Source organism: Chaetodon auriga, chromosome 8 (assembly GCF_051107435.1).
Source record: "Chaetodon auriga isolate fChaAug3 chromosome 8, fChaAug3.hap1, whole genome shotgun sequence".
NCBI classification, from domain to species: Eukaryota; Metazoa; Chordata; class Actinopteri; order Chaetodontiformes; family Chaetodontidae; genus Chaetodon; species Chaetodon auriga.
Window position 1 is genome coordinate 19,782,938 of NC_135081.1, and position 24,857 is coordinate 19,807,794.

At 42.3% G+C, this 24,857-nt stretch overlaps 1 protein-coding gene across 1 annotated transcript in view; it reads left to right on the forward strand.

Annotated features, from left to right (window-relative positions):
* agmo (alkylglycerol monooxygenase) overlaps window positions 1-15,377 on the forward strand; it is a 42,028-nt gene extending 26,651 nt beyond the window's left edge. Inside the window, exons 12-13 of the mRNA XM_076737658.1 lie at window positions 1,882-1,987; window positions 14,723-15,377. Of these exons, the coding sequence (XP_076593773.1) occupies window positions 1,882-1,987; window positions 14,723-14,803 (187 nt within the window). The 3' untranslated portion in view covers window positions 14,804-15,377. The remainder of the gene's footprint in view (window positions 1-1,881; window positions 1,988-14,722) is intronic.
* Window positions 15,378-24,857: the final 9,480 nt, after the last annotated feature.

Genomic DNA, 24,857 nt, shown 5'->3' on the forward strand with positions numbered 1-24,857 from the left:
ATAAATAAAAACAGAAAGCAATCATTCACAAACAAACTGTTCCTGAGTCCATGTGTTAATCTCCTTCATCCAATCATGTGTTCACAAAGTGGTGAACCTTGCTCCATCCTCACTTCCAGGATGCCCCTTTCTTACCCAATCAAGATACAATCACCTGTTACCAGTGAACCTGTTTACCTGTGGAATGTTCCAAACAGGTGTTTTTGGAGCATTCCACATCTTTCCCAGTCTTTGAATCGTGTTGCCGCATCACATTCAGAATAAGCAGATATTGACAAAAATCAATGAAGCTGATGATCTCAGACATTGTTTCACACGGCGTCCTCACTTTTTTGCAATCAGGGTTGTTTGTCAGTGGTTCCCAAGCTGGGATTTGAAACTCTCCAAGGGGTCAGAAAATGAATTTGAAGGGTCACGAGATCACAAAAATAACATACTTCTGCTACTAATGACAATATTTGAGAATTCGTTGTTTCAGTGACGTATCAAACAAAAATGCTTCTCAAATGGGAAGATTTGCTGCCTCATAACATTTGGTCACAGCTCACTTTTGCTCTACAAATTGAAACTGTTGTTTGATCTGTAATGTGTTTCAATTCAAGATTCTTAGTGTGTAACTGCCTTCAGTCTGTTTGCTGACTTTGTAAAAGGCATCTGCCTCCTAACATCAGCTCGAGAGGCAGCAGAGGTTCAGCAGATGAACTCTGCTCAGGTTCCCAAAGCAGACAGAACAGGTAGTTACAAGCTGGCTACTGAGGCTAGCACGCTAACAAAGCACTTCATAAGCAAATATTTGAGAGTTTCAATATTTCTTGTGTAAATTTAAATCTGAGTGAACTTGCTGCAAAGCAAACAAGACAAAGATGAATATTTCTCGCCTCGTCAGCAGGTTTCTCCTTTTTAAAGTGACGGCTCTACTTTTGGTTCTGAACTGTTGGCCTGACAATATAAAGGATTTTTGATAATTCATAAAACAGTTTTCACTATTTTTTCACAGATTATGTATTAAACAATTGATATAGTATGAAAGTTGAAGGTGTTATTCAGTTGCTGCCCTAACCCTTACCCTTAAATCAGTTTTTTATTTTTTCTGATGTTAACAGTCTGAAATGGAAGGTCATTGAGCTGCTCAGGACTTCTAATCATGTGCAAACTGTGACTAAAGAAGATTTATAGAATAATTTCTCCAGCTTCTCAGTCGCTATAGTTACAGGAGGTTGTCTCGTAATAGTCCAAAATGATTTGCAAGTAATTTAATTTATTTAAAATCAACTACTGAAATGGCCACGACTGAAGTGGCTGCTGTCTGTGAGATGATGCTGTTAAAAATATGTGGTCTAATTTCCATAAAATCAAAGAGGAAGACAGAACATCTGACATCCAGTGAGCTCGTAATGGCCCTTCTTTATTTTCCTTCATCGTACGCGTGCCCAAATAGGATTGGATGAGCTGGCATCTCTCAGGGAAGCAAAACACTTTCCTTCTTCTTCTTTGGTTTTCACCCAGAACTCCTGCTGTGTGCTGAAACTCAGTAACAGGAAAATGAGAGACTTTCAAAATAAGCATGCATTAAAAATGTAAATGAGAAAAGAGGCAGTCTGAATGGGCTTTAGTCTCTTCGGCATCTCTCGCTGTTGTCATATATCTGCCACGTCGCACTGGAACTGACCTCCTAATAGACCACAAGTCTCCTCATCGACGTCAGTTTGAACTCAATCAGCTCTCTGGAAATTGAAGCCTCTCCAATTAAAAGCTCTGTTATTCCTGTAACATCATCAGGGCATTTGTCCTGGAGGTGAAGGCCAGGAGGTCAGTAAGGGTGAAGCTATCAGGCTGAAATGTTATTAAGCCTCCGTGTGGTTGATGTGTGCTCATGTTCAGGCCAGCGGCGGCTGTCATGGAGATGCTACGCTGTGTCATCATGGTGATGCTGCAGAGATACGGCTACATGAAGCCCTTGCTGCCGTGGCTGGCTGTGCCCACAGAGGTAAGACGACCTGCAGTGTGTTTCAGTGCACTTTAAAGTAACACTGTCAGTGATAACAGATAAGTAGTTGTCCATCGGTGGAAATGAGATTTGGAAAGGGTGATCTGTATGATCCCCTAACTAGCGTTAAGCTAGTAGCAGCTAATGTAGCTAATTGGATCACATGAGCTTCATCAGCAGATGGAGATGAAGTTGTAGATTTCCATTTTTTCTCAAAGCTTTAAGGACGTCTCGTCTCTGTTGGAGTCCATTCTTGACCTGAGAAACAGCAGCTGACACAACACTCTCACTTCAGGGTACATTAAGTATCCGTTCTGGAGCTTTTGATCGTATCATGATCTTCATTTAGGACCATTTAATTTTTCCCTTCATTTCAAGACTCAAACTGTATCACATAGTCATTTTGACGGCCTGAAAATCCTTTACATGCAGCCCTGAACGGACATCAGGACCTGAAAACTTTTGAATGTCCGTTCAGAACTGTTATATATGATTTCACATAATGACATATTGTGGAAATCGTCTGTTCGTTTGGATCGATGCTGAGCTTGGCCTCCTTGCTGCCACCCTCCATTAAAATACTGTTAAACGTGACCCAGAGAACTAAACCCACAGACGGTGTGTGCAACATTGAAACTGTCTTCATATTTTATAAGACAAAGAACATAAAGTCAACACGCAGGGCCTGATTAGCCTGCTGGTCATGCACATGTACAGTGTTTGGTGCCAATTAATACATGTACTGTATGCCTTTTGTCTTTCACTCTGGGAACGTATTGAAAATCTCTTTCAGGTCTTGGTAAATGTGGTCACAGTAAGATGACTCAGTGATGCCAGCGTGCAGCGTAACATGCTGAAATCTTTAAATTAGAAAATCATTGTCTGGGAAAAGTGTGCAGGAGCCGCGTCTATGAAAGCCCTCATAAGACTCCTCGACAGCATCATGTTTCCCTGGTGTGTGTGTGTGTGTGTGTGTGTGTGTGTGTGTGTGTGTGTGTAGCCTGGCTGTGATCGTGTGTGTTGTGTGGTCTGTTTTGTGTGTGTGAGCTGGGTGCTAAGTCCAGCCCTGCGGCCCTGTGATCTATGAGTCCAGATGCGTCGCCCAATTGACCATAAAATTGGCGTGCCTTTCTGGCTCTGGCAGCCCAACTGTAGATGGCGGCTGACCTCTCATTACTGCCCCCCCCCCCACCCCCCCGCGACCGCCTCTTTTTTCCCCTCTCCCTCCCTCGTTCTGCCCGCCCTCGCCGCTTGCCATCTCAGCCAGCGTGAACGAGAGCAACACTTCTGGAACCAATTAGTGCCATCTGCCGCTAACTAGAGCTGGCTGATGAGATTTGCACGTGAGCGCTGAATCGCTGCTTTTATTGTCCTCTGCCTCCACATCTGCTCCGCTCAGGTGTTCAAAAGACAACTTGAGGGTTTCCCACCTTTTCTTTTTTTCACTGTGAAATGGAATAAAACCGAATGATTCCTGATTTTTCAAAGCCGCCTCTGATATGAGGCGCATATCCAATCAGCTTCAGAGCAAAGAGTCTTGATTTATGCTGCGCATGCTGCGCCGCTGTGTCACTTTGGCAGCACTGTAAGTTTTATGCAACCATTTCCTTAAACGAATCATTAGGCCTCATTTCAAGTTGCAGTACATCAGCTTGAGCTAAATAAATGTCTTGCTTGCAGGTGGGGCTCATTGAAAAACCTCACAATTTACTTGAATTGGTTCCTGACGTATTTGTGCCCTTTGCTCAGAACTACAGCAAAGGGGGGGGAAAAAATGTGAAACCACCCTCAAACTTGAAGGGTCTTTAATGATATATGAGTCTGACGCGTGAGGTGAACGGCCAGCTCTTTGTTGCAGAGGGGAGGGCGTGTTTTGAAGTCGGGCCAATCAATTAACAGTCACTCCAAATGGAGGAGGGGAAATTCACATCTAATTGTATTCAGGCTCATGCGACTGTACAGTTGGGAAAAGAGGGGGACTACAAAAAAAACTACAAAAACTAGGTCGGTTTGTGGTCCTTCAAACCCAGTGGTGTGATATACTGCACCCTTAAAGCTCACAGTGGTATTTATAGTGGCTCTGGAGATTTCCCTTGTAAAGCTGCAGGCTTGACCTGTAAACCAGGGCTGCCTCTCGCTCCCAGCCGCCCACTCGCCCGCCCAAACCCGCCACTCACATCGAGACCTCGCTGGTTCAGACGAGGCTGGTAACGGTGTGTGACTGAGCCGGGCTGGTGGAGCCGGGTGGGGGGCTGTGAGAGGCTGCAGCCGTCTGTCTGTGTATGAAGGTGGGAAGTTACGGGTGTCCTCATGGAGAATTTAAGTCAAATTTCCTTTTTTAACATAAACACAAAAGATGAAAATTATGATGATGAGACTCAGTTAAATTGATTATTGATGAATTGTGACCAAGATATGTGCTGAGTGGGATGTTTCACACTTAGAAATAAGCTTGTCTGCAATGGGGAAAGTTTCTAAACTACTGCAAACACATCTTTGACATTTCTGTCCTGCAGTGAGGACTGATATGTCCATAAATCTTTATGCTAATATCGGCCTGGCTGTTCATTGGATTCACACACAAAGAAAACAGCGTAACACGACTAACTCGGTTTAACATTCACTAAAAGCATCAGTAAATCTGATCTCACAGTGGAGTTGCCTCTGTCCACTGAGACTAAAGCAAATACATTTAACTAATTACACAACATCGTTTCGAAGTTTCTGCTGTTGTACAAACCTGCTGCATTTGTCACGACGACTCAGTTCATTTAATCAGAAGCAGAAGACTGCAGAGAGCCTGCAGACGATGTTCATAGGCCACAGTAAGCTTCCTTTATAGGATGGAGGTGGAGGACTCGGCAGACAAGATCAGAGCTGCTCCTGATGATGATCCTGCAGCCGTTTTCACAACCACTCATTGCTGCATATTTGATGTCTGTTAATGTCAAAAAACAGCAAAAAAAAAAAAAAAAAATGCCCATTGCAGCTTCACAGAGCTCAAAGTGACGTCTTCAGAGGTCTGGATTTATTCAAAACCCAAAGATTTTCAGTGATTTTAAAGCAGCAGCAAACAGCAAAAGCTTTCATTCTTCATTATTATAATATTTGCAGGTTAGCTGTCTTCTAATTAGCTGTCTAATCGATTAAGCGTTAATCATTTCAGCTCCGGGCAAAATGTTATTCTTTGAGGATCTTCAGTATGGCCACCATTACATCACCTAAAAGCCCACCTAGATTTTAATCTCTGCGTATGTTTGAACTGCAGTTGCCTAAATCAGCAGCTTTCAGACGAAGAGTCAACAACGTCTTAACTTCAGAAACGGTTTTTACTGCAGGGCTGCGATACAGCATCCACCCCGTCTATGTGTGTGTCCACATGTAATACTGTGTGCTGAGCGTCGGGGGGGCGCTGGTGGCGTTTGGGCTGTAATGATGTAACACGTGGTTGTATTACTGTGTGGGCCTCTGGTTTGCCTGAAGGCAAAGGCAGACACGCTGAACTCAGACGCTGTATATCCCAGAGTAATTAAGCAGCTCTTCTCTCCAAACGGCCACTGGTGAAGTCACAGTAATTTAAGAGGAGAGCTCATAAAAATACACCTGTCTCTGGTTTAGAGAGAAGGAGCGTCTTCGGCTCTGCTGTTCAAACCCAGCAGAAAGAAGACTTTGCTTGCCCTCCTTTTGTTTTTTTCCAATCCGTCATCACAGTTTTCCTTTTTTACGGTTACGAAATAAAGCAAAAATCACCCAAATACAATAACAAAAAGCTTTAACATCGTCAACTTTGCTTTCATTTTGCAATATGACTGCGAAGTGTCTCTAATAAATGAGTTCAAGAAGTGATGTATTAGCTCATGCAAGTTTGACACTCGAGAAGCAAATTTAAATCTAGGTAATCCAGCCCAATCCAAAATATAAAAAACATCCAAAGTGTTTTCACACCTCATTAGATTTTCCTTCTTTTCGTCTCTGTGCTGATACTGTTTTCCAATCTCTAAAAAGCCCTTTTCTGTCAGACTCCCAGAGGGAAAGATAAATGCTCTGTGGCCAAAAGAAGGGGTCAGAACAATATTATGAAGTTCATGTCAAACACAAAGGCTTTATCTTCAACGCGTCACCTGACTTGTCTGCAAAAATCGCAAATCCCGCCCCCTCTTTCCAGCCATCCCGGCCGTGAGCACGCAGATAAGACAGCGTCCGGCGAGAGGTCGGCGTTATCTGAGAGTGTCGTTTCCGTCCGCCAGATCTCAGGTGTGAGAGGTCAGCTGCCTTTTTTTTTTTTTTTTTTTTTTTTAGGGAAGCAGGAATGTGTGGTAGCAAGAAGCAGCGCTGAGGTTAACGGGATTGTTTGGAGCAATGGAAACTCAGTGAGCATGACATCATGTGAGAGCTTGCAGGAATGGAAAGGAAAGGAAATCTCCTCCCAGGGAGAAAATGGGGGGATTTGAAAGAGAAATGCTGGGTAGGCCTGTTCCGTTGGAGTAAACAGTGGGGTGGTCGACCGTACACAGTGTGAAATATTATCACTCAATGTGCAGGGGATCGTGCCCGTCAAAGAGTAACCGCGTGGTTTATGTTGTCAAACCACTTGCCAGGTAAAGCTATGGAAATCTAACAGCAATTGGCCCTTTGGGGGTTCTCTCACTGTATTTAGTTTGGCTTTTGTGGGCTGAGTTTCTGTGGCCAACGTCGACTCTCTTTTGAATTTGTCTTCCTATTTGTGCTTTAATTCATGGGTGAAACACAACAGTCGTCCAGTTTATGATGCGGCCTCAGAGCCAGCATGTGAACCTGATTGAACCTTTTCTTACTGTGTTGTTCCTCCCTCGTCTAAAATGCACGGAAAGCTGATTTCACCGAAGTTCAAGGCCAATTTCCAGAGACGCCGGCTCACGAACTCAAAACACAACAAATGATAAAAGACTTACATAAAGTTTAAATATAAGTAAGTCAAAGATTTTTACAGTAAAATCCATCAGAGTAGCTCTGAATAAAGGCTTCGCAGCGTATTAATTGAGCAGCCTTTATTGCAGTGCAAGCTTTCATCACTCTCCACTCAGTTTATTAATCTCTCTCTCTGCCACGCTCATTGGCTTACTGGCTAACAATCACACGTCTGATATTGTAGTAAAATGAAATTCTTCATGGTCGTTTTTCACAATAGTTCGGGCTGCAGCATCTTGCCTGAAGCGAGCTGGAAAATGTCTCCAGCTGCCAGGTTCTGTGAGCGTTTGGGGGGTTACAAGTTTGGACGGACTTCAGATCTAAGATCGCAAAATTGGGAATAGCCACTGTCACACAGAGACTGATCCACGGTAAGATCATTCCCTGCTGCGAGGGTTCAACATGTGTTAAAGTTCTACCAATTAATATTTTCAGTTTTGACATATCTTGGGAGAGGGAAGGGAAGCATCGATCAGACCTTTCATCTGATAAATGATCCAATCTCAGGGCCGATAAGAAATATTGCTGTCCAGGCCCCAAACCTGGGATCGTCCACCTCCTCTGCACATGTTGAGGTGTCCTTGACAAAGAAGTTGAACCCCAGGTGCTCCTGATGGTCAGGCCACTGCCGTCAGTGAGTGAAAATGTGGGTGGAAGAGGCAAATTGTAAAGCAGTTTGGATAAAAGTTCTTTAAAAATGCTGTCAATTTACCATTTAATAGCCGATCTTATTACAACCCTGACACCAAATCCTTTTTGATCTTTACTCAGTAAATTTAATATCTGACCTCATCAGCTTCACTGATTTTTGTAAATATCTGCTTAGTCTGAATGTGATGTAGCAACACATTTCAAAAACTGGGAAAGATGTGGAACGCCCCAGAAACACCTGTTTGGAACATTCCACAGGTAAACAGGTTGATTGGTAACAGGTGATGGTATCATGATTGGGTGTGAAAGGGGCATCCTGGAAAGGCTCAGTCGAGTCCCAGCTTTTTAAATCAGGGTTGTAATTTAATTGCGACAGTCACTAAAAACGTTTAAATGGGATGAGTAACATAACTCTTAAAATTTAAATGAGGTTGGTATATGCGCTGATACACATCAAGTGTATCGATCTGTGTTTTCCTGGCAGAGATACTTCACCCTCTCAGACAGCTTTAGCTGCTCCAGGGCACAGGAATTATTTTCTTTTTGAGCTCCCATAGACTTTTATTTGGCCTTCTCTACCTTTTAAAACATATCCTCAAACCACATTTAAAGGCCCATTGCATGGTTCTTGTGGCGGACTCCGCAAACTTGCATAAGCGCCCGCAATTACGTAATTTTGTCTGGCTCAAAATTTGAAAGTTCTGGGTCTCCAGCTGTGCTGACTGCGCTCGGCTCCTTGTTGTCCTCTTCCTCACAAAAACACACCAACAATCAGATTTAAAAAAAATTTAAAGCAGAGAAAACAACATACGTGGCAAAACGAAACCCCTGTAAAAGCTTTAACAAAGAAACTGCGTTTGCTCTTTCCTTCAGCAGCAGCATCAGCTCGCTGTGGATTCGTCCACAGCTCCCGCTACAGTGTCAGAGAGAAACTACTGAACCGACAAGCATGCACGCAGTAATTGTTCACGACAGGTGCACATGGCGACAGAGGAGATGGCGCGTGCGTTGGCATGTCGGCCACGCTGCCTGACTGCTTGACATATGATTCTCCGGGGCTTTGAGATGCTCCTGGGCACAGAAGTGATTTTATTTGTGAAGCGGGTCTCTTGTTGGTCATATTCTGTGAACCTTATATTCCACCTGGCAGCTCAAGACCTTCTTCTCCCTCTCCAAGTCTTCCTCTCAGAGGTCCTGACCTGCCTCTCAGAACAGACGTCTTTTCCTCTTGAAGCAGCAGCTCAGTTTCTGTATGCACAGCATCCCTTTGCACTTTCAGCCTTGCACATTTCAACCAGCCTTGTGGGTGGAATTATTATCTTTGGAGCTAGTTTTTGATCTTTAATTAGTTAATTTGATCCTATTTCACATTTTGCATTTCATTGTCTCAGTAAAACAAACTTTAATTGGGCAGTAGATCTTCATTTAGTATGTTTGTTGTTCTGCTAACACCTAGCTGGCAGAGATGGGCCATTTTTTCTCATTGTTGAGCTGATTACAGCCGTACCTCTGGCGTTGCATTACTAATTGGCCACGTTGATTACTGCCTCTTTGGACTTGCCTTCCCATGTGGCAGAAACACAGAATAGTTCCAAGAACAGTTGGCTCCAAACTCCACAGTAGGTATGTAAAACAGAGGCTGTTATGATTTTTATAAATATCAGTGGGTGGATGGAGGGAGTCGGGGTAAAGAAACACCTCTCACATGCCCCCGGAGATTCATTCTTCTCTATGTAAATACAAACAGGGGCTTGATTTTACAAAAGCAAATGCTTCCTCCTGTTTGCCTTTCATCCGCCTTCCTGGACGTGTGCCCACTGTTCTGCCTTCCAAATTACAGCCGACAAGCGCGCTCTTCACCAACAGGTCTGGCAGCATCCAGGGAATGCAGTTACTGATGAGGTGAAGACCTCTCGCATGGTTCAGACACCCTGGATCTTATATTGAGAGTAGGAGATCCGGCTTCGTGGTGCATGACGGATACGGCACTGCGAGTTCACGGACCAGATGCCGTATCTCAATTTGCAGAATCACGACTCGTCAGATCAAACTGTCAAACTAGGCGGTGCTGATGAAATATGAGTAAAGATTCTGTTACTGGCTTTAAAAGGCTTTCAGAAACATGTTTTAGTGCATTGTTTAGCTGGATTAATAGAAAGTTTACCACCAGGGCCGCCATGTTGGAAAAGGACAAGCCAAAACCAAGCACCACCCAACTACTTCAGCTCTCAGTCGTCCGGTGCGTTCAGGCGCGGCCTCGTGGATTCTGCGTGTCTGTACGTTTACTGAGGCTGAAGTGGTACCAAGCTGCTGCAGCCTGAAGCTAATGACACAGATACAAACCGGTTTTCTCTCAGGCATTTTCCTCGTGAGACGTCGTGGTCTGGATGAGTCAGTGTTGACCTCACATGTGACCTTCTGGCAGGCTCGTGGTAAAAGAGAACAAACACCAGATGTGGAAAGAAAACATCTAAACAACTTAATTGGCGTTTCATCAGACTGCTTTGTGTTTTGCTGCACTTTCACCAAGCGGCAACTGCCGCTTCACATGTGTTTTGTCTGGCTCCACTGTGTGTGTGTGTGTGTGTGTGTGTGTGTGTGTGTGACGGTGGTATTTCTCATGGCTCTGCAGGCACTGACTCTCTGGTGGGACATTAACCTGCTCAGCGTATCCTTCCTGAGTCTGCTCAAACAACCCGAACACAGAGACTGTATATCTGCTCACAACGAACAGACAGGAAGTCGCTCTTTGTGTGTACGTTCACATGCACGTGTGGATTTGAGTGTGCATGCATTTTCCTCATAAAATGCTGGGATTTGTTTCAAAATCTCAAGCTTCAACCATGTTCCTGTGCATGAAAATAGATGAAAGAAAATGCTGCGTAAAATGTTGAAGGATGAAGTATTAACATATATTTTATGTGGGTTATTTTCACCAATTTATCAATGTCCTGCTGCCGTGAACTCCGCCCACCCCGACTCTGCAGCCAGGTTAAAACAGAAAGTCCAGAATTATTTTCCGCCGCAGTTCAGTCCAGGTCTGGTGGACTGTAGGCAGCCATATGGAGAGGGAGCTCTGGAAACATCCCATTACAGGTCATATATCACACATCTGACAGCAGCCATTCTGCCTTGTTTTCATTTCAATCACGAGTGCAGCTGTGCTGGAGAACAGCGAGGTTCTGCCATGTTAACCCGCTGAAGGCTGGAGGACAGTCGCCAGGGGCACTGAAACGCACCGCGGGGCGTTTAATGCCAACGTGAAACCATCTGTTTGATGCTTCGCATCGATCGGCGGCACACAGAGCGACTCGGCTTAGAGCTGAGCTGTCGTTCTGAAGGTCAATGCAGATGTGTTTGTGTTGGAGCTGCAGATGGCCGTTACTTAATATTTTTATATTTGACCGTGTTTTAAGGACTGAGGGTTTTATTCTTGTCAGGCTGCTGAAGATTTAGAACAGTGTAAAACCCTGCATTTAAAACACAGCACGGACAATGGAAATGTGGAGTGGAAACACAACTTTGCTATTTTACATCTGCAGCGGGCAACAAAACTCAACTGTTTTCAAGCTTGGGGGCGATTCACTATTTCACTGTGAACGTAGCAAGACTAAAACATGATTGAAACATCATATTTCTGGTCTTTTTATGCAGACAGCTGATTTAGAATAACAAAAACCTGCATGGCAGTCATTGTTATTTCAAACATACATGCTATCTCATAGAGCTGCTGCGTGCACTGTCTGCACCAGATGCTTCAGCTGAGCACAAACATCCATGTTAATAACCAGTTTCCCCACACTAACTCATCTCCTGCTGCTGTTTGTGTGTCTTAACATCAGCCTGACATCTGCAGACAGCTGGCAAGCTAACATTAGCTACCTGAATACATGACAGGGACAGACGAAGTCCACACAGATACGACTACGAGACGGCGGAGATGGAGTTGTAGCTGCCTCGCGTTAACCGCACCTTAACCAGCACAAGTGTTGGTTTCAGTAGAGAAAACATACAAACTGTCTCCCCTGAGCTGAAAAAAAGTCAAGAAAGAAGCAGAGAAATTCTACGAAAACCACATGTTTTGCGGCTTTTTGCATTACTGCTCTTAACAAAGTACCTTCTGCCCAAAACAAAGTGAGTGCGAGCCGATTTGCTGAGATCTCTACTTTGGGAGCCGCTGCTGTCTGGCCGTAGTGCTTATTTGTAGACGATCAAACCCGCTTCCTTCCACTATGTAATCTGTCCCACATGGATTTCCTACAGAGTCCATTAAAATGTAGCATAGTGGGGCGAATGGGGAGAGATGGGAGCGGAGAAAAATAGGTGCCCTTCCTTTGCCAAAACATGCGGCTTTGATAGAAACCTCTGTCATGTTTCGGTCTGTTTGAGTGAAATGTGATTTGCGAGGTTCTGCCGAGCCTCTCAATTCCAGTCCGTCTCCAAGATGGACACAATGCAGCTTGGTGTATTTGTAGTCCTCCATCTGTTTTCCCTTCGCAGAGGTTAGACTTTTAGCCGCCATGTTTAAACTGGATTTACCAGGTTATGAAACGACTTCACCCAGGAAGATCCAGTCGAAGCCAAATGTCAGGGTGATTTTTAATTTCAGTTTTATTTCTGATTTCCTTGTGAGAAACTTCATGACCCACAACCTCTGTCAACCTGCTGGAACCATAGAAATGCTGAATTAAATTGCAAAACGTTGCCTCACTTCCTGCTGGTTTATTCATTAATAAACGCTCTCTGTCAGGTGTAGTAACAGGTGGAGTTAAGTGGATGCTATTGAAATGTTCTTTTTATGAACGATGAGATTAAAGTGAAAGTAGCAAAGACAAAGTAGAAAAATATCCCATTGAAAATTGCAGAAAATCAAAGTAAAAGTCCTCATTGCAAGAAAATGTATATTATTGGATTACTGACAGTGTGTAAAAATGTATTTAATGTTTCAGTTTGTTGAGCTGATTTTAACTGTTTGACCAGTTTTGTCTTTAAATGTGCAGATTTCATAAACTCCTCATATGTTTACTGTGTAAAATCTTAGTTTTAAAGTTGCACCTTCAGTAAGTGCAGCTGTCAGGGAAATGAGTCTGAACTGGAGACACTGAGGCTCTGCAACGTTCTGCTGAAGTTCAGCACTGAAGTAATAGTCAATGTAAAAGACTCACCTGTCACATTCAGGTGTGCAGAGGTTGTTGTTTTGTTTTGTTTTTTTTCATTTATTTTAGCAGAGAATCATTACACAGCTAACCAAACGTGTGTGTTACATGTGTTTGATCGTGAGAACAAAGAAAGGAATAAAGAAAGAGTGAACAAAATAATACTGATAATAATACTTTGCATCACTGTTAAAAACAGTGAAAACCCATCAGTGATGTTTCTCTCTTCGCTGTGAGGAATAAGCTCATAATTCCTTCTTAAAGATGTTTTTGTCCCCTTTGAGTTTAGTTTTGTTGAATCAACGTATGAAGAGTAATTTAAGTAATGAGACAAAAGTATCCAGAGTAAAAGTAAAAGTAGCAATACCACACTATAAAAGTACTTAATTACAAGTAAACATCCTGCATTTAAAAATCACTAAAAATCACAATCAATAGTGGAGGTGGAGCTCATCTGAACACCTTTATGTCAGGTAAGTGGAGTGAAAGCTACAGTATTTTCCACTGAAATGTAGTGAAAGTATATACAGTACAGAGTATTTCTAAATGTACTTAGTTACATTCCACCACTGATCGGCTATGATTAGAATCCTTTCTTCTTTCTCTGTGTTTCGTCCGCGGTGAATCTGGCCTCTCGTTTTCGGGGGGGGGGGGGGTGTCTCAGAGCAGGTAACGTGGGTTGAAAAGCAGAGAGAGGCCTGCATTGCACTCACCCTCTCAGAGGAAAACAGCTGCCGCGTCCGCGAGGAAACGCTGCTTTTTTTCCCATCAGGCTGCTTTGCCTGTGATGGACAGCGGTCTGGTTTTGGCTCCGGTTGCAATGTAGGATGTAGTTTATGGGCTAGAACGCAGCGAGGGGTGGGGGGTGGGGGGGCTGTTTCTGGCAGAGCCCCCCCTCTCTCTGGATAGTGAGGTCGCGCATGACGGTGACCCTTCTGACCCCGCTGTGAGAGCATCAGGGGAGGAGGGCCGGTCCTTAACCTCTGAGCAACCCCCCCCCCCCACACACACACACACACACACACACACACACTCACACATCATCCTCACTGTTTTCTTTCAATTAGGAATTCACTTTCAGTGTTTGCCTTTCTGCTCACCGGGTGGAAATGATACCCGTTTTTTTTTGTTTGTTTGTTTTTGGGTTTTTTTTGGTAATCCATCTGGCTTTTAATCAGTGTAACGTTTTGCAGCGTACGATTTAGCTAATGCTATTATCCACAGGAAGTCAGAGTGAGTGCATACTTGACAGTCGACCAACATCAAAAGCAATAACAGCGAGGAGGACGAGTGTCTGCACGCTGGGACTGTTAGCAGCTCCTGAAGGCGGGGTCCGCCTTATTGAACGGTGGGAGGGGGATAAATCAGGCCTTTAATAGAGGAATTATTTTTAAAATCCATGTCATGAATGACTAAATGCTTATAAATTATGCAAGAAAAGAGTTCAGGTTTCAAAGTTTGCAGTTCTGCTGCTATAAGAAGGTGCAATTTTAAACCTTTTTGATAATTTACTGTCATTTTCTGATGCAAACATGGCAAATTTCCCTTGTTCAAGCTTCTCAAATATGAATATTTGCTGGTTTCATCATCCTCTGTGATCATAAACTGAAAATCTTGGGCTCTTAAAACAAATTACTTACATATGTCAAAATAAATAACGTCATTTTTCTTGTTATTTTCTGATATTTTACACACCAAATCCATCGATTCAGAAAATAACATGCAGATTAATGATAATGAAAATAAAATTATCCTCCAAAAACACTGATAATTTGATATATTGACATTTATTACTTTTCATCCACCTTCAGACTCTCACAGACCTCCGTCTTCTCAGCAGGTTTTCACCTCGAGCCGTTTTCATAAGTTTCCGAGGCTTTGCTAACACTTTAGATCATCAGCTCGGCTGAATCAGGTGTCACAGCCGTCACTGTGGAGGAAACATGGCCTCTGATCTCGCCCCTCTGTCTGTGTTGTCCAGGCCTTTGTCTCCCTCTCTCTGCTGTACTGGGCTCTGCAGACCGTCTCTCCACTGCTCAGCATCCAGAAGAAGGCCGTCTGAGTCAACACCAGACGACACGGACCAGTTTTAGCTTTTGAAGTCATAATTTTTTAATATAATTACTTTTTACACTGTACGTATAACTGGTGAAAGTCTGTTTAGAGTTAAAGCTTCATCATGTAAATTAGCTATAAGATGCTGAAGGTACTCGACATTGTTTATCAAATGATGCATTTCTTCTGACAGATTTCTCTATTTAAATGGCTTTTGTTCTAACAGAGGTGCTGCACTGCCAAATAGTAATAATAATAATAATAATAATAATAATAATATCTTTATTTGTATAGCGTCAAGTGTTTTACAAGAAAGAAACCATGTGCACCAAGTGAGAGCTTTATGTAGAACAGATAGAATGGACATGAAAACAGATCAAAAAACAAGTGTAAAAGATGGAGAATGAAGCACTAATCAACTCACGTTTTTATATTTCACCTCGCCTTTACTGTGTACTTAACATATACCTCTTACAAACCTAATGCTGCTCATACTGATGCCTGTTAATTTGACCCCTGACTTGCACAGCACTGTACAGTATATTGCTTTTCTCATTGCAATAAAACATCTGTAATTTTGCTCTACATGTCTGCAGTTTTGATTTCCTAAAAATGCACACAGGCCAGACAGAATCGAAAAACAAAATGAAAGCCTGGAGGTTGTGCAGCTCGTTGACAGATTCTCCCAACCTCCACATCGAGTGTGGGCGTGACAAACAGTCCACGGCAGATGGCGCCGTTATCCCCCAACCCTTTAATAATGAGTGACAACAGTGGTCAATAAAACCTAAACATCAACATATCTGAGAGACATTAAGGCATTTAAGGTGAGCAAACACAAGCAGGTGTCCCATCAAAGGAAACAACTGAAAGTGTGATGTTTATGTAAATTAATGTAAGAGATTATAATTTCAGGGTTTTTGGCAAAGAGACTTCACAAGTGCTCAACATAAAGCTGAAAATTCCATATAAAGTGTATGTAAGTGTCAAAATAGAGTAATGAGAGTAAACACAGTACACAGCATCACACAAACTTGTTCAGGAACCTTTTTGCTGGTTTCTTACAGTAAAGTGTGACATTTTACGTTTTTATATCAACACCAATGCAAGAAAATCTCTTTATTAAGCAAGAGATGCCACAGAGGTTCAACACACAACTGAAAAACACGTCTGTCAGACAAAAGGATCCCTGAATACAAGCAACACAGTAAAGATGCTGAAGACACTTTCAGATACATTTGTGGAAATATGGAGAAACTTCCAGTCACATGCACGATTTTACTTTTTTGTTCCATGATGTCCTCTCCAAAGCAGCGTGTCTGCATACACACTGTTCACGTGTTCACGTCTAAAAATACTGACGTGGGAAATCGTGTGGCGATCATTATGAAAACATCACAGATTGCAGATTACGTAAATGACCGTGGGTTCTGTGAAAACTGAAGGAGTGGAAGCAGCTGTGTGAATATTCATGAGGTGTCGTATGAACAGGTCCACAGATGGCGTTACTCAACTGTACATATGTGCAGAGCCCTTATGGTGGGTTCATTTAACCACCACACATTTTATTAAATGTGTTCACCCTCACACATGCAGATGACATCTCTGAAGAAGAGTCTGCAGAATGAGATTATTTAGACGTGCATGTCTGCACAAAAGAGGATCCTTTGTTTAGACCGCATCAACGAGCTCATAGATGAGGTGGCATATTTTCTGCGCACAGTTCATCGCATCACTTCTTCAAAACCATCGTGAGACGCTTTAAATCTACTTCATTCACCCTGCAGGTGAGTCAAACTTTGAACCACACAGGGCAGAAAGCTGCTGCTGCTCTCTGTGGCTTCAGCTTGTGTCTTCTTGGATGCTTGTGGATGTTTTTTAAATTGAGGTTTTCCCAGTATGTTAATAAAGAAATTATCCACGTGAGCTTTGTTTTATAAAATATCTTTGTGCAGACAGGGGGCACAAAAGTGACAAAAATAAGGTATGCTGGGCCTGTAGGTGTCTACATAAACGACATCAAATACCAGCGAGGAACACTCTGAGCATGTGTGCTGAGCTTGTTTTCCTTTGGTGGTAGTGTTATGAAAACATGAACAGTTGTAGCAAATTATCTATTTATTTGTAGGTGACGCCTCTCTGGCACTAACCAAACATAAACTAGCCAGTGGTCGGCCATGGCTGCTGTTTCAGACACATGCTCATTACACAAAGCAGCGATGAACATGCGTGAATATTTCCATATTTGGAGACAGTGACCTCTAGTGGCCATAGTGATTATGACAGGAGCACAGGGGGAGGTCAATTTGTAGGGCGGAGGTCAGAGTGGATGGAGTAAAACACAGGACCCTCACCCAGGGGACTGCTGTCCATGTTCCTGTGAAACCAAAAGTCAATGTTAGCTTATTTAAACTTATGTATGGAAGATACGGACGTAACTTACAACTTACTGATTACAGTGTAAGAGTTGTGAAACTGATTTTAACAAACACACAAAGTCTCAGTGAGGGCAAGAAAACAGGATGTAATATTTAAGAAGGATTTGCGTGTTCCACCATCGTCTTGGTTATAACTGAACTTAACTAATGCACTTATTTAAACCCAAAGCGTGCTCTTTTCCTAAACCTAACCGAGGAGTTTTGGTGCCTAAACATCAGCGAATGGCTGTTTCACACATTAACGACTGTTTGTCCAAAGCTCGTACTCACGTGTATGTATGCTTGAATTTTGAGTCTGTTTCGTATGAAATTCCCCGTCTGTCTGAGCTGAGCTGTAACGGAGGTACAGCTGCAAAGAGAGGAGACTCAGCACTAATAAGACTTCATTTAGACAACCTACTTAATCTAACTCAGCCTGCTCAAGTCTTGCATTATTATATTATGTGCAGTTGACTAACTGTATTAACTCCTTTAATTTTTTAATGCCATTATCTACAGTCCACTTAGTACAACATATCAATCCGACTGCAGTATAGTTTCTAAATATTCTCTGTGCTGCTGTGCTCTTGGCTTTCTAATGATCCGCAGGGTTATTGAAGCGATCCGCCAACAGGACGAGAAGCTGACATATTGATCCGAGTGTAGAAGGATATGGCCTTCACCTTTACATGAAATACTTCTAATAGGCAGTGAGGGAATTCTGCCCGGGGTCTCACTTAATGGAAGAAGGAAATGTCGCTCAAGAAAGGCGATCAATGAGAAAGTCAATGAGAATTAGATCTCGCAGGGCTCGCTCTAATGGAACAGGGAGCGAAAACAAACCAACAGTCATTTCATCCTTGGCAGCGTCACGGCGGCTTTTAACAGCCTCTGAATCATCTGTGTCATAAGTCTAATTGGTTAAGTTTGCCGGTATTTCATTAATAATCAGACTGATGAAAACTGAACACACCCCCCATCTTCATTCTGATTGTGTATGACAGCAAACAAATCTTCCACTCAACTGTCAGCGTGCAGTATTATCTGCAAAATATGTGAACTGTTGTCTCACAGTAAGATAAACAAGCGAGAAAGAGCCAAGAGTCAGTTTCTGAAGGACTGCGTCCGTCAAAGATTGTGTGTTTAAAGTGTATTTTTTATCCTGTGAAAAGTTATTTAGCTTTCTTGTGTTAAATGTAATTCAGTGATATGTCGTTTAGCTTTGCAGGGCACTATTTTCCGCTGTGGATTGATACATATTTGGAGCTCTAGTGAGTATGTCCAGCAAGAGGATGGCGTATGCGCGATTGATTCAAAATAAATTACTGTCTTTGTGTACATGGTAATTAAGGATCATGTCATCCAGCGTCACTCATTGATGTGTTTATAGCCATGCAAAGAACATGACTTCAGGGATGGCAATGACATTTCCTGGAGCACCAGGTCAAAGTTTTCACGTATTTTGTGAAACACATCGATACCTCAACATCTACTAGATGGATCGGCACAAGATGTCATGACAGATGTTCGTTCGTGGTTCCAAGAGAACGAATCCGTCTGACTGTGACGACACCTCCAGCGCCACCACAGGGCTCACATTGGTGCTTTTGACTGAAAAATCTCAACAACTAATTAACGGATTGTCATGAAATGTGGTACATACATTGATGCCCCCTCAGGATGAATCATAGGTCTGATCACTTTCTGAGGCCCCTTTATTTTTTCTCTAGCGCCTCCGTCAGGTCGCTTTGTGTTTAGGGTGAAATAGCAAACATTAACATGACAACATGCTAAACTAACACATTATACCTGATTAACATCAGCAGGTTAGCATGGTCATTGTGAGGATGTTGCCACACTGTTGATAGCATTCATAGCAGCATCGCTGAGCATCTAGCACAGCTGTAGACTCCATAGTTGTTTTTCTTTTGTCTTTTCATGGGATTTGTTGACAGTAAGAAAAATATAGAATATCCCCACATACAGTCGGCTCTAAAGATCCAACGATAAAGACCACAAAACTCTCAAAAATGAAGCACCGTAACCAAAGTCACTGTGAAGAAAATGGAGGCAAACTAAGACATATTCCTCTGCACACGACCATCACAGAAGAACAGAGGAATGCAGCTCCCCAAGAGACGTGAACGAAGATAATCGCACGCCAGTTCGATGTCATCAGAGCACTTTTGTTAGTGTAAGAATGTGTTCTGCTCACTGGGCCAAGGACAAATCACATCAGCAGTGGTCAGGAAAACCTGTGAACGCCTGAATGCACCTGACAACTCCACCAACACCACCTCTGATGTGCAGGCGACTGCTGAAGTACGTGGAGTAAATGCATGATGGTGTTTCCCTGGAATCAGTGCAGCTCCAGCATTTTGAGATGAAATGTCTTTTCATATGATTCCTGTCAGTTAGTCATGATGAGTTCGAGCTGCACGCTCTTGGATCCACATTTCATGGATTTCAGTTTCTATTTACTTTGACATGATCTTTTTAAAACAGCTATATATTGATCCATGGCGACACAGATGGCTTAATGCTGATAGATACTGTAAGAAAATAACATTTAAAGTTCCTTTTCAGATTTGTTTTTGTCTGATGTTTTCTCCACAAAAAAGTTCAGTTATCTGGTTGTCTGAATTACATGTAAAGATTGATACTGCTCTCATGTCTGCCCAATATATGAAGTTATATCCAGGAGATGGTTAGCTTAGCTTAGCATAAAAACTGAAGCTGAATATTTAGTATGCTATACCTATTTATTTAAAGAGCCACTCCAATGAAAATCAGGTTTGTTACATGCCCTGCTGTTTTTAATATACTACAAGACATATCTGGAGCAAAATAAGCAGTCAACATGACTCATGGCTGAGCATTTTGCCTGTGAACTGCATTGAATCAATCACAGTTTCACAAACACAGATTCAGATAGGCGGGGTTCCAAACGTCACAGGAACCAATCAGCTTGTGGGGTATGAGGAAACGAGGGCTATCAGAGGAGAAGCCACGTGTTGCTTGTTGGTACTTTTCAAGCTAAGTTTTGCTATTTTCAAAAAGAATGCAGAACATGTTCTGTTTTCACATTGAAAAAGGACAAATGTTGAGTCTTCATATGTTACCAAAGGCTCTGAAATCCCAGAGCCGAAATGGAGCCTGCAGACGCCTTTGTCAAGTGCATTGTTTTGAAAACTTTACACAAAAAACTGGATTTTGCTGCAAAACTTTTATTGAGGCTCACGCTGTCCCGTCTTCCTCCTGAGGACACAGCGAGGATGAACCAACACGTTGATGAGTTTGTTTTTCTGCTATGTGCCAGATTTTGTTAGCCACCATTAGCCTGCCAACATGATGATTCATGTGAGTCATTAGGGGTTTAATCAATGCCTGGAGAGCAACTTTAGACTGTTTATGCTAAGCTAAGCTAACTGTCTCAGATAAAATGTGTAATTAATTCTTTAATCTGAGTCTTACATCTTTGTTGTGACAGGAATCTCAAATATTTCTTTATTGGTTGTGGCTGCAAACTCTGGGTTATCACAGGGGAATTCAAGTGTCTGAGGGGGGCTGTGCTTCTGGTCTCTGTGTGGTATAACAGTCTGAAGTTGTAACTATGAAAGCTGTTAACATGCCTCAACAGTTGCCTGTGGTAATGTGTCGTAAGAGCTGACAATGTGCCAATAAAGAGTAGAAGATGAAGAAGAGGAGAAAAGTTTTTGAAATGATTCATGAGACATCAAATACCCCATTTTTCCTAGATTTAAGGCCACACTGAGAAAGGCCGAATGTCAAAAAAACTCCACACGGTGCCTGAAACATGAGCACATGTGGCCGCCAGATAAAGAGAAGAACAGCAGCTACAGAAAAGCTCATCAGTCCCGCCCACATGGTTTGATTGACAGAGAGAAATGTTGCAGGAGTGAGTGATCAAGCAGCATGATGGCAAGATGGAAACAACAAAAAAAGACATTTTCAGACTGAGTTTGTAATCTACAGCGAACAGTGATGGTTTTATGTTTGTAGAAACACTTAAACTAACTTCACACATCAGCTAAAACATCATATTTGTGTGTGTGGCTCCTTCTCTCCTCATTACATGGCAGATGGGATGAATGTGATTTGCTCTTTTAGTGCCACAGAATGTTCTAGTGACTCATGCTACGATGTTATAGTTCAATGCTCTGTGATTATACAGTGTTTCAGTGTGCTCTTTTACCCACAGGACTGCGCTGCCCTGCAGGCTCATCTGAGCCAGAGGACGATATGGATGATGCACACAAACCCAGAAATTTACTGCAATGTCACCCAGTCTATAAGCATGAAAGGGTCAGACACGACCCACCACAGACAGATATCGGATTAAAAAGAAGACACATGGCTCATCTTACAGAGTGCTGATGCAGCAGCAGCTTCGCGTTTCTGGCACCAAGAGCTCAGATGCTAACTTATCACTATGAGGATGTTATTCACATTATTTGAACTCTTAGCAAGCAGTCGCTAAATCAGATGATGTTTGCTTTGTCCGTCTGAAATAACTGACTGTCATAGTTTCACCAAACTTATGTATATTCTATATATTTAATATATAAGTATATAAGTAATAATATGATTTGGAATAATTAGCTTGTCATACAATAATATGATTTGAAGAGACCAGTTGGTCCCTGGTCCTGTGTGGGAGACCCGAATTATATGTAAATAGTGGTTGATGCTTGTCAGACAGCTGCAGCATGTAATCCCAAACTGAAGGTGTCAATCTACACAATGCAACACAAACCAATGTGTAGTGCAGACAGGAAGTTAAAACCAAAATGAAACCCATCAGGTCAGTGTAGTTCCAAAGTGAGAGGAGCTATTTTGGGAGCCCCTGGTTCTGGAAAGTGAAAGTCCAATTGTTTTTTTTGTTCCATAAACAGTGTTCATGTGACTGACTGTTGAAGCACTGCTGCATCGTCAGTAGACGTTAAACTCTCAGGTTAAATCATGAGGACAAAAGACACGGGGCATGTGATTTGCAGGTGTGATGTTTACGCTATAGCAGACAAAAAAAATGCAATTTCAATTCAGCTGGATTTTAAATGTTTAAAGCCTTGACGCATTGCGACGTTTTCACTGTACACAGTGTTAAGCAGCTTAATCAAAGCCGCACAGGACATGTGGTGTTTCTCACATAATGTATGCAAGCAAAGCAAATTAGCTGTAGTTCATTCGTGTCCTTTGAACACACTGAGTAAAAAGCCATTTTATGTTCATCTGCAGTCTGGAATGAAACCCTTTTTTAAAGAATACTCTCCCCTAACTCACTGAGACGTTTCCTGAAAATGGCGACTGCCCGCAGGCTAATCTAAAGTGTTTGTACATCAGTGTCAGGCTTTCTTCTTCACTCTTAATGCTCTTTTGCTTCTGCCTGGGGACGTCTGCTCAGTGAGGGAGACCCAGCTGTCTGTTGCCTCACTTGCATCAGCGTGGCCTCAACCTTGCGGGAAGAGGACCCAGGGTCAGCCGGTGTAGACGCACGGGACATAATGGCCCCATTATGATACACGGAGTGCTGCACTAGACTCCACACTCAGGCTGCTATCTATAGCACCGGGGCCCAGAAGTGGGGTAGAATTGATATATGTGCTTTGGAAAGCTGTCACAGTCGGGGGGGTCACGATGCTGACAGAGTTACCAGCTGAGTAACAGGATGCTTTGATTTGGCTAAGAAGTAATGTTAATTTGCAATGTGTTTATTCAACACATCAGAGTTCAGACTGCAGTAAATACTGTCAGAGAGTCTGTTAATGCCAGCTGTGTGTATTAGCTGGCTAATGCTGAGGAGTCCACACTTTACAACGCTGCACCTCACGGTCAGGCTTTGAAGTAATAATGTCTGACGTAAATAATAAGATTATGTTTCACTTGATTCTGATACAACCTGTCAGTGAGTAAAAACGATGTCACGTCACGTAACTGTTTTGTTGTGGCGCCAACTGCACATGGAGGGCCAAAAGTGATTTTCTGCATAAAAAACACTATAATGCAGACTCAAAATGTAGATGTCTTGTGTCGCTTATGGTTGCTCAGATTGATCAAACCAAGAAACCACAAGGAGCTTTTATTGAGTGCCAAAAGTTGTTGTTCATAAAGGTGAAAAAATACAAGAAATTGACTGAAAAATGCTGGAAAAAAGTGTGCTGTTAACTGCAGTCGGAGGAGCTGAGTTGGATAATGGTGGAAATGGTGTAACATTAGCTATTGTTTTAAATCTATGGTGATAGATTTAAAGTAGCAGCTACAAGCAACACAACTAACGCTTGTTAAATCAGCCTTAAGCAGTTTCACATGAGGCAGGTGAACGTATGTGTCACATGACTCCAAACAACCTGAACAGAGGAAGAAAATTCACCATGTCTGTTGACATTTTATCAATAGAAAATATAAAGAAAAAGAACAACACTGACTGCTCCCAGGACAAATTCATCACTGATTCATTCATTAAAATGATCAGACATGTTTCCCCTGATACCGCCGCACTCTGTGAAGTGGGACTTAAGTAGCTTTGCACAATTCTCATCAAAATGAGAATATGATTTTCTCTTTTTAAAGAAAGAAATCTTTTGTACAATCCATGTTGTCTTCATGCAGGCTGTACAAGCAACACGACCATTAGCTTTAGTTATGAATGGAGACTGCTTTCACAACATTTAATCCATTGTTGGCAATATATTCATCTCCAGCCTCCAGCAGTTGTTAAGCTTCAGGCTTGTTCGATCCCTGGAGAAAACACTGTCTGTTGACTCAGACTGTTCATGATGAAGTCAAACGAGCTATTGGGTTAATGTATGATTACAGAGTCCAGTTCAACCAGAGAGCTGCTGAGGCCTCAAAATGATGCAACTCCTCGCCTGCTGTTCGACACTTAATGTTAGTGTATGATATTGGAGTGTGAAGAACAGTCGCAGGAAGGTTTGAGTCGCGTTTGTCTAGTGAAGCATGAATGCTTTGTTTTGCAGCCGTGATCATATAGTATCAGCAGCTTGTCATACATACCCAAATTAAACTGAAAGCCTTAATAATATGAGTTCATGCATGGTTTTGGTCTCTTTTGAATGGTCATATATATATTTTTTTACCTGAATATATTTTTGAGAATAGATGCTATTGGATGATTATATCTGGGCCTTATTAGCTGGAAAACACACCACCAATAATTTTTTCATGTTTTCTCTAATGGTATATCTATGTGTCCTCCCAAAAATATCCATATTTATATTCACTAGATCCAAATTTTGGCTATCTATATTAATATTCAAGGTATCTATATAGTCTATATTTTGGCTTTAAATCTTTATATTGAGGCCATTTACTGTGTTTTCATTTCAAACTATGTGTATTATCTCCACTAACACTGAACATCTTGATTTGAGGTGATGAGGTGTAAACGCCCACTGAAGGAGCATATTGGTATTTTCAGAATTTCATTGGCTATTTGAAGCGTCAGTCATCTGCCAAGTCGTTACACTGGCTTCATCTTCAAGAAGAAGGAGGCCCTGTCATTGGCTACTCTGGTTGCTAGCCTTCATATGGCAGATCGTGATTGGTCAAATGAACTCTGGGACGCTGCAACTGGAGAGAAAATGGCGCCGTCCGAGTTGAAGT